The 11101-nt window shown below is 44.9% G+C and overlaps 1 protein-coding gene across 1 annotated transcript in view; it reads left to right on the top strand.

Moving 5' to 3' along the window:
• Window positions 1–11101, top strand: part of RGS6 (regulator of G protein signaling 6) — a 302264-nt gene that overhangs the window by 240506 nt on the left and 50657 nt on the right. Inside the window, exon 13 of the mRNA XM_042781016.1 lies at window positions 5190–5376. Within this exon, the coding sequence (XP_042636950.1) occupies window positions 5190–5376 (187 nt within the window). The remainder of the gene's footprint in view (window positions 1–5189; window positions 5377–11101) is intronic.

Raw genomic sequence — 11101 nt, 5'->3', positions numbered from 1 at the left:
CAAGATTATCTTCTGTGTCTGTGTTAATTGGTTTCCCTTTTCTTTGTTGAAGAGGGTCTGTGCAATCCTTCTGCCTAGTCCGCCATCTTGCCCCGCCTCTCTTCTCTTCTCTTTTTCTGTCTCACCCTGAGCCAAGCCTCGGGCTTCACTCAGACTGGGTGTGCCTACGGAGGCAACTGTTTGCTTGGCGCCTTTGGAACTTCTCTGAGCCACAAGGCAGGAACCTCCACGTCCTAAACCAGAGACTTACAGTCTCCTTTTTCTCCTGGTCCCCCTCCCCTCTCGGTGCATCTTCCCAACATGGTGACAGCGTATCCTTGCCACTTCTACTTCCATCCCGTCCCATCTCTCCTATACAAATCTTGGGCCTCCCCTACTTGCCACCCTCTGCTACATGGCAGGGCACGAGTTAAAAATCAAAACCTGCAGCAAAGCGCGTCCTGTACATTTTTTATGAGCTGTAACGTCTCCTGAGAGAATGTAGTTGTTCTTCTAACCTGCAGATTGATTATCCTAGTTCCACACAGTGTCAGCTGAAGGGAGAAGCAATTAAAAGAGAACACAGGGGAGTTGCCAGGTTTGCCTCGAGAGCCCCTGTCTCCGACAGTTGCTCCAAGTGCTAAGAAGACCACAAGAGCGCTCATTATGCCCTGAGGGATTCACCACTAAGCAAACACATGATTAATCGGAACAGAGGTCCCCCACACAGCCCCATGAAAGCTGGCAGTACTTCAGCCGCTGCCCCGTGCTGAGACCAGTTTAGATGGTGGTGGTGGTGGTGGTGGTGGTTGCCCGTGTAGGCACTAGAGGATTTGAGCCCAACCAGAGAAACTACATTGAGTCAAATCCGTTTTTCCTGAGTCTGTGTGGCCAGCAGAGGGCACAGAAACACTTCATTTTGCTAGTGGAATTTGCATCTCTCTGGGAACGAGCCAAGCTGTATTTTCTATCTCATAACGAGTCTAGCTTATGAAAAGATATGTCAGCTTATAACGGTGGGACTGCCCAGACTTCTTGGTAGAACGGAGAACAGCCAGCATGGCTTCTGTTTCTCCAGCCAGCCTTGAGGAGAAAATCCCGTTCCCGATCAGCAGCCAGGTCCTGAGGGAGGAAAAAGGCCGCCTGAGGCAGCCCCTGTACTGTGAGTCTTGTCCAATCCTACTTCCACCAGGGAACTTCTGAGCCCAGCCTGTCTCTCCCCAAAGGCCAGTGCCTCCGCTGCAGTTCTAAGCCACGAACCAGTTAAGCCAGTTGCTGTCAAGTCAAATCTGACTTGTTGTGACCCCAAGAGTGTCAGAGTGGAGCTGTGTCCCACCCGGTTTTCAGGGGCTGATTTTTTGGAAGTGCATTGCTAGGCCTATCTTCCAAGTCACCCCTGGGTGGGTACGAACTCCCATCTTTTCGACAGTCAAGTGTATCATCTGCGCCACCCAGGGACTCCTCGAAGCCACTGTTGTTGTCATTGTTGTTAATGGCTGTGGCGTGGATTCCCGTTCATGGTCACCCCGTGTGCTGCAGAGTAGCACTGCTCTGTAGGATTTTCCTTTCCAAAAGAGTGACCTTTCAGAAGCAGATCGCCAGTCAGGCCTGCTGGGTGGTTCAAACCACTCACCTTTTGGCTAGTGCGCAAGCGCATAACTGTTTGCAGCATCCGGGGACTTCTCTGAGCCATTGAACATGATCAAATGCCAGCACATGGCTGCTTCCCCGCTGCTCTGATGAGGGGTGGTGGCTGGGGGAGGCAGGACAGGTGGTCGCAATGATACCAGCGAGGCCTGTGGCTGCCAGTCATGACATCCCTGCTGCTACAAGCCACGGAGGCTTAGTGCAGGATGGGTGGATTTGATGCTGCCTCTGGCATGCTATTCCCCGCTGGCTCCTCAGGAAGGAGCAGCACCTGCAGGCTTTTGATAAGAGCAGGAGCAGCACAGGCTTCCGTGGCCCCCACCTGGCATACTGTATGCAGGAAGAGCTTCTGGGGCTTCTTCGGGGAGGGGGCGCAGTGTGTCTGGGCAGCCCGGGTTCAGGGATCCCAGCGCAGGTCTGTGGGGCTCACAGATGGCAAACACAAACCAAAACCTGTTCTGAATTTCAAATTGAGACAAAGGTTCTCGGAAGCCGATGATGGTAAACACGTATGGAATGTCAGGATGCTGTTGTGACAGCAGTTTTGCTGTCACCTGAGAGGGATAAGGCAGGTCATCTCCTAGGCAGACCGAGGCTGGGGGCGAGTCCCTGTGTGTACAGAGAGAGGAAGCTGCTATCTAGAGCGTGGCATGCCCTTCTCTCCTCCTCCTCTTCTTCCTCCTCCTGCAACATGCCTGTTGTTTTTCTTTGTAATTTATTTTTCCTCTGGCTTTATCCAACAAAGGGAACCTTTTAATTTTTTATGTAAAAGTTTATTCAATTTTATTGTGGAATTCTCATTTGCATCAGGTCTGGACTTTCTCTATCCTCAACTGAGTGATGCGTGTTGGTGTGGCTCCCAAATAATTTGGCAGGGCCCTCGGGGTCTTCAGGGCCTTCCCAACGGAAAAAGGGACAGAAAATCACAGCAGGTGACACCCCGGTGAGAGCAATTGTGAGGGGGCAAGAGAACACCTGGATGTCATCCATTAGTGTGAGTAATTGCAGGGCTTGGGAAGGCCCAGGGACTCAGTCCAGAGGCCACTCCCCAAGCAGAGGGCTGGCTCTCCCTTCTGCTCAGCATGTGGCCATGGAGGCGTCATTGACTTGGTCTTTGGTGTGTTGCCCCTTAGAACCCTCTCTAGTCCTTTGAAAAGCCAACACAGCTTCTTTCTTTAGAGCAGGGTTTTCTACTCACCTGCCCATGGAACATTGTCCTCCAGGCAAAGAAGCCTGTAGGCTCTTTGTCACTGATGAACATCTTCATCTTTAGGAGTCCAGCCACCTCCTTTGTTTCATGGCAGATACAGGGAGGCGGGTAGAGAGGCCCAGGGACTCAGCGGAGGAGACTCACTGTCCAGCTCGAGTCACAAGCTTCCACCTACACAATCCAGCAGTCAACGGCTCCTTCCACTCTCCTCCCCTCCACCCTCTGCATGCTGACTGAAACAGCACTACTGTTTCCCTCTCCTCTGGTTGGCAGGAGGAAGGACAGGAGCACCAAGGACAAAAGGAAGGAGGGCTGGTATTGAAGGGCGAGTGACAATGGATGGCAGTAGCAAAAGCCCCTGGGCTTCTGCCCAGGCCACTTGAGGAGAAAGAAGTTAAAATCGAGGCATCATAGGGACCCTGTTGAACCTGTGGCCACCATGCTGATCACACCTGTAACACACTCACACAGGACCTGTTAATCCTGGCTGGGAAGTTTTTCAGAACAGTGCCACGTGCTCCTCTGCCACCTTTGTGCTCATTTTACAGATAAGAAAAGAGACCACAATTCCAAGGTATCGGTATAGGTATTGGTATAGCCAAGACAAGGACTGAATTGGGCTTCCTGATCTGGTTTAGTGGACTCATTAAATCTCCTCTCACTCGGCCCTCCAGGATCAGTAAGGGAATCATGAGGGTGTTTTCTTAAGGAGAAAGTAGAATCCCAAGTAGCAAATCAGGGGAGGAAGCGTGGAGCCCAGCATTTTGGGAACACACACACTCAGACACATACACGTATGCACATCCTCAGTCTTCTGTCCTTGTGGAAAGCAATTGCATTACCTCAGGGGGCCACTGAGTGGCACCTTTGGGCCATGCACTTGGCTCCAAAAACATTTTCTCTGAACAGCAACAGAAAAACATGCTTAACCTTTTTAAAAAAACAACTACATCTCACTTTGGATGAAATTCCACAACAGATTGAATGCACTTTCCCCCATGTCATGGATGAGCTTCACCGTGGTTCCTAAGGCTGTGGAAACCACACAGCCCAAGGACCTGTGCTCATAGCTCAGGGACAGGGAAGTGGCCTGCCCCATTCATAGGACAAAGGGTGTGCTGCCCAGACCTGGTCCTGCTGAAAGCCCTCTGCCCCCAGGATGGGCTTGGGAGCCATCCTGAGGACCTGGGTGCTGTTGTCTAAGCTTTAGCTCTGGTTGCTGCTGCTGTCAGCTGAAGGCGGCTCAGGCCCAGCTCTCCTGACAGCTACAACTGATCCCGACGCTGATGCTGAGGGATTAACCCACTAGTTGCCCTGGAGGTGATTCTGACTCATGGCGACCACATGCATGTCAGAATAGAACGGTGCTCCATGGGGTTTTCAATGGCTGTTGTTTTGGAAGCAGAATGCCAAGAGTTTCTTCTGAGGCACCTCTGGGTGATCTCAAACCACCAACCTTTTGGTTAGCAGCCAGTTGTGTTAACCATTTGTACCATCCAGGGATGCCACTGAAGGGTTAGTGAGGGACAGGCATGGAGGTGAGCAGGAGACTTTTCTCCCCAGCACTCCATAGACAATTATTCAGCAAAGAGTTCTCCAGTATGCTCCTTCGGCTTTGTTCCCGATGAGCCCATTTTCAATCCTACAGACATTTATTGAGCACTGACTGTATGCCAAGCACTTTGCTCAGCAGTCACGTGAATTCTTACATATCAGCTCAGTTTTCTCATGAATGGCTGGTTCATTCCAGCACAGATATTCCATTGCAGGATTCTGTCTGCTAGTTTGGTCTTTCCTTCATTTTGTTGCCTGTAACGGATCCCAATCAGATTTGATGAAGGCACTCACATTGTGAGGTAGAACGGAAGCATGTATGGAATCAGTGGTTCTCAACCAGCGGTGCTATTGTCCTCCCCCAGGAGACATTTGGCATTGTCTGGAGACATTTTGGGTTCTTACAACTGGAGGATGCTACTGGCATCTAGTGAGTAGAGGCCAGGAATGCTGCTAAGCATCCTACAATGTGCAATGCAGCCCCCACAACAAAGACTTATCCAGTCCTGAGTGGCAATAGTACTGAGGTTGAAAAACCTTCATCTAGATTGAGAGAGATTTCAGGAGTTTGCTCCTGACACGTTAATGTGCATTTCTTTTCAGTTCTCCATAATAGTGGAACACCCTTTGTATTTTCAGCAATCCCCATGATCTTTTTGATCCATGAGTAACCTCTGGGCAAGCTGGAGGTGGGGTGACAACAGAATGAGTTTCCTGGAATGTCAGCTCTGGGACCCAGCTCTGACAGAGTCCAGATGGAGAGCCCCTGGAACTACTTGTGTTTATGCTCCCACTTCAGGTTCTGGTTGGCTGTCCAAGATCTCAAGAAACAGCCCCTACAGGATGTGGCCAAGAGGGTGGAAGAAATCTGGCAAGAATTTCTGGCTCCAGGGGCCCAAAGTGCAATCAACCTGGACTCTCACAGCTATGAGATAACCAGTCAAAATGTCAAAGATGGAGGAAGATACACCTTTGAAGATGCACAGGTTTGCTTACTTATTAGAATGGTTCTGTCATCAGGTGTTCATTTGTCTCACTCTACAACTGAACCTTTCAGGTGAGTCTAAGGCATTCTAGACAGGCAGAATCTTTTTTTTTTTTTTTTTAATTGTATTTTATTTATTGTGATTTGGGTGAAGATTTACAGAGCGAATTCACTTTCCATACAGCAGTTCACATATACTTTGTCTCATGTCATTGACCACAGTTTACAATGCAACAGCTCCCCTCCCACTTCCTCCCCATAGTTACCTCTTCCCAGTGACCATCCCTCCATACTCTCCTGCACCCTGAGCTGTCTCCCTGTGCATAAGCAGCCCTTCCTTCTCCCATGATTGTTCTCTCCAGGGCGTGTGTCTACTTGAGGTAAATGTTTAACTCACATGCCTGTACATTGTTTGGCTGGGAACCACAGATGTGGGTTCAATTCCAGACCTGAAGGGCAGCTAGGGGCCATAGTTCCACCAGGCTCTATTGGACCAGCAAACCTGGTCCCCACCTTCTTTTTTTTTTTTTTTTCCTCCAAATGATTTTGAGTTTTGTTCCACATTGTTCTCCCTCTCTATCAAGGATCTCCTACATCCGATAGGCAGAATCTTAACATTTATTATTATAAGACCATCAATGGAAACTATTCCAGGTAGGTGCACAGTGAAATTCTAGAATTATTTTGCTGGATTAGTCATGTTGCTATACTTCAGAAATATAGGAATTTACAGTTATTTGCTCTATTCTTTTCAGAGAAATCTCAGAACATTTTACAAAATCTGATAGTGAATCTGTAGTGGAATCTGAGAACGATAACACAGAATCCATTAAGTGGGTATAGTGATCTGGAGGGGCCATGCGTGGATCAAACCCACATCTGACTAATTCCAAAGCCCAACTCATAACCCCCTCTTTACCTGCTGATTTCTAACCAAGTGATTTCTAACCAAGCTGTTAATATTCTTTGAGCACCTCTCTATGCTAGATCCTTCACTATGTGATACAGTACCACAAAGAACAGACAATAGTCCCTGCCCTCAAGGAGGTTGCAAGCTAGTGGGGGAGACAGACAAGTAAACAGGTAATTTCAACAATCTGAGTCCTAATGGGATGTACTGTAGGATTAAAAGAAGACCACAGGGCGTACTCTTAATCCTGTAAGGTACAATTAAAGCACAGATGCTGGTGACACTGGAGAAAGAAACAGAAACCACATAAGCCACCCTAAATAACAGGGTTTATTCTGAGGGCTGGGAGATGCCTTTTTGAAGGATTAAGCTTTGGATCAGAGTTTCTTACATCCTGGTCCCCAATTTTTTATTTCTTCCCACCACCCCATACCCAGTGACAGGGCTTGAGGGTTTGCTCTTTTCTCTCCAACTCTTTTACCACTGGGGCTCCCAGTAGAGAATTTGGGTAGTTTGCTTTCCCACACATATTATCATCTAATTTAGGAAGCTCCATGGAGTTGCACTGATGCAAATAATGGCGTAGAAACACAAACAGTGTCCCTGGTCATCTAGATTTGCCTTATCCTTTGCTCAGATTTGCAGGATAGAAATGCCTCCCAACCTCAACACCGTAACTGTCTTCTTTCTTCCTGGTCATGAACTCCATCAGTTGCCTTTGCCAGGCAAGTCTGGGTCTCTAGAGTTCAGTGTCCTTGACCACACATTTTGTGTGTTTCTCTCTTGCCGAGTGCCATATTGGCATAGCTCAGTGGGGAGGGTGATCGAGAAGCTCCATGGGGTTCTCTAAATGGATGTTCTGAAGCTCAAAGCTTAATTCTCCATTATGCATGAAACATAAGAAAAGAAATACTCATCAGAACCATGATTCACCCAGGGCAATATTATCACTTTGAGAATGATAACAGGAGGGATTTATTTTAATCTTTTAAACATGGAATAGTAGAAAGAACAGAACAACAAACTCTTACCTAGTGTTATCCAGACTTAGCAATCATCAATCCATGGTCATGTTTTATCTATGTCTCCACCCACTTTTTCACCTACCATTAGATTATTTTAAAGCAAATCCAAGACATTGTATCATTTCATTTATGAATACTTCGGTATGCATCTCTAAAAAGAAAGTGACCCTTTTTTGTTAACATTATCCTAATATCAATATCATACCTTAACAAACAGAAATAATTTCTCAATATCATTAAATATCTAGGCAAATGTTCAAATTTATAATGGTCTCATAAATGCCCCCCTTTTTGGAAAAAAATAGAAACCATAAAAGCCCATTCACACAATAGGTTGACAGATTTTTTTTTTTTTTTTCAATTGTGATTTGGGTGAAAGTTTGCAGAGCAAATTCACTTTCCATACAGCAGTTCACATACACTTTGTCTCATGACATTGACTACAATTTACCACAATGCAACAGCTCCCCTGCCACTTTCTCCCCATAGCCACCTCTTCCCTGTGTCCTTCCCTCCCATGCACTCCTGCCCCCTGAGCTGTCTCCCTGTGCATATACAGCCCTTCTATTCTTCCAAGATTGTTCTCTCCAAGGAATGTATCTACCTAGTGTAAATATTCAGCTCATATGCCTGTCTTTTGTTTGCCTGGAAGCCACAGGCGTGGGTTCAATTCCAGACCTGAAGGGCCACAGTCTCAGTGGTTCCACCAGACTCTATCAGACCAGCAAACCTGGTCCCCCTCTTTTTTTTTTTCCCCCAAATGATTCTGAGTTTTGTTCCACGTTGTTCTCCCTCTCTAACCAGGATCTCCTACATAGATCCCCCTCCGAGTGGTTGACAGTGGTAGCCAGGAACCATCTAGTTCTTCTGGTCTCATAGTCATATAGGCTGTGGACTGCATGGTGTACCACTCGCTAGGACTAATTGTTTCCATGAATCTTTGTTTTTCTTCATTCTTCTTTGCTCTGGACAAGGACAGACCCATCGTGCATCTTGCTGCTTGCAAGCTTTTAAGATCCCAGTTGCTACTTGCCAAAGTAGGATGTGGAACAATGTTTTGTGTAGTATGTTATGCCAATTGAGCTTAATGTCCCCTGCAACTATGGTCCCAAGCCTGCAGGTTCAACTACTCACTCCCTCTGGGTAGCTGGCTGTGACCAAGAATTGACTACAACCTTGTCCCTTGTCAGCTCTACTATACACCTGGGAATTCTTACAGAACATACAAATACACTTATAGAATGATTGTCTGCCAACCCTATACATGGTCTTGGGTACCCTCCCTGCTGCATAGACATACCTAATAGTTCAGCCTGTCCACCCATCTATCTACCCATATACCCATGTTTGCTTTCACTGTTAATGCAGTACTGTATGTGCAAAAGGGTTCATCTTTGTTGTCTGTACCCTCCATGTACCTCTCTATGTCTTCCTCTTCCTCAATACCACCATGTTGATCACTCACATTTGGTACAGCCCTTCTCTTCACCCAAATCAATACTTATCTCTACCTATCTAACAGTGTTCCCTCCCCTCCCCTCCCACCACTGGGAACCAATAAAGAAAGTTTCCTTCCATATATAAACCTTTCCTTGACTTTTACAATAATGGACCAATACAATATTTGTCCTTCTGTGATTGACTTATTTCACTCAGCATAATGTCCTCCAAGTTCATCCACGTTATGTGGTGTTTTGCAGATTCTATGTTATTCTTTAGGGTTGCATAGAATTCCATTGTATGTACCAAAGTTTGGTTATCCATTCCTCAGTTGATGGACACCTATGTTGTTCCATCTTTTTGCTATTGTAAATAGTTCTATGATGAACATGGGTGTACATATATGTCTGTTCTTGTCATGGCTCTCACCTCTTTAGGATACATACCTAGTAATGGAATGCCTGGGTCAAATGATATTTCTAATTCCAATTTTTTAAGGAATGACATATTGCTTTCCACAGTTATTGTACCATTTTACAGTCCCACCAGCAGTGTATGACAATTCCAATCTCTCCGCATCCTTGCCAGCATTTGCTATTTTCTGTCTTGTTGAACTTTGCTACTAGTGCTGGGGCAAGATGCTATCTCATTATTGTTTTGATTTGCATCTCTCTAATGGCTAATGAACATGAGCATATCTTCATATGTTTGTTGGCCCCCTGAATATCCTCCTTGGTGAAGTGTCTATTCATGTCTTCTGCCCATTTTTTAATTGAATTATTTGTCTTTTTGTTATTGAGGTGTTGGAGTTTTCTATAAATCCTAGAGGTAATTCCACTGTCAGATATGTCATTGCCAAATATTTTTTTCCCTAGCTGTAGATTCTCTTTTGACTCTCAGGGAAGTCTTTGGAAGCACGTAAAAATTTAATTTTTAGAAGGTCCCATTCATCTAGTTTCTCTTCTGCTGTTTGTGCATTTTGGGTTATGCTTGATAGTGGTTGACAGATTTTTAAGTGGCCTTTAATTTATAGTGGCCTGTACATCTCTCTGTACACGCTTGAAATGTATTTAATGAAGAAATCAGATTCTTTATCATATAGAGATTTTCATAGTCTGGATTTTTCTGATTACAGCCCTGTGTTACTATTTAACAAGTTCTTCTATCATCTCTATTTCCTGTAAATTGGAGATTTGATCTAGATGTTTAGTTCAGATTTAGGTTTGATTTTTGTGGACAAAATTACTTCATAGGTTATGTTGTATTCTCCTGTTAATAGACACAAAAAGTCTGGAACACATCAAATACATTTAAATCCATGAGCTCATTTAGATTATTATTTTTATTGATGCTGGAAGTGTGACATCTGTGGCCAGTGGAAACTTATTTATTTAGTTCCTTCAGTGCCTAAGGCATTTGACTGCTTACCAGAAGATTCATGGTTCAAAACCACCAGCCACTCCACAGAAGGAAGATGGGGCAATCTACTTCCATAAAGATTTACCTCCTTGGAAACCCAGCAGGGGTTGCTATGAGTCGGAATCAACTCTATGGCAGTGATTTTGGTTTGGTTTTTTTGGCCGTGACCCTAGCAGTCTTTGATATCATCCAAATAACAAGGAAGTTAAGATATTCCAGGCCCTGCCTCAGACCTGGAATCAGCCATTTCTCCAGTGATCTCTAATTTCTCTTAGTGGCAAATGGTTTATAGAGACAATTAGGGGATGTTGATTGTTGCTGGGTTGGTCATCATTTCTAGACCTTTTAGTGGACAAAGCTAGTAAATGTTTGTTATTGTTTAAAAGTAGGCATTGACATTGATACTTTCCATTCACAGTCAGAACTCCAGGGGATTTTATTTAACCTCTTATTTTTTATATCTGTGTATCCTTTCTGCATGCTGAAAATCTTATAGAATCTAGAAACAATATAGATGGTGGCATTAGTAGTTTATATAATTGCTCATTTGCTTTATCCTACATTACCACAGAGTCTTAAAATTGCACTAGCAGCAATAAGATGATTATTGCCTGGTTCTTTTATTGTATGGAAACCTCACAGGTTAGGCAACTAGTCTTCCCCTATTGAATGCTCATGTTGTTTGTAATTCAAGAAAGATTTGATGAAGGAATTTGGGAAGTAAACACATTGTGCCTTGACAGATTCTTGCACACATCATCTTCATTTGTTATGGTGCACTTCCATTTATCACTTTAAAATACATTATGTAGTAGTCCACCCTTATCCAAAGGGGATGCATTCTAAGACCACCAGTGTACCAGTGTATGCCAGAAACCATGTATATATAGTATAAACCTTATATATAGTATGTTTTTCATATATATATATAT

This window comes from Orycteropus afer, unplaced genomic scaffold (assembly GCF_000298275.1).
Source record: "Orycteropus afer afer isolate SDZICR_OR568_19922 unplaced genomic scaffold, OryAfe1.0 scaffold00079, whole genome shotgun sequence".
NCBI lineage: Eukaryota > Metazoa > Chordata > Mammalia > Tubulidentata > Orycteropodidae > Orycteropus > Orycteropus afer.
This window is presented reverse-complemented; position numbering and strand designations above follow the sequence as displayed.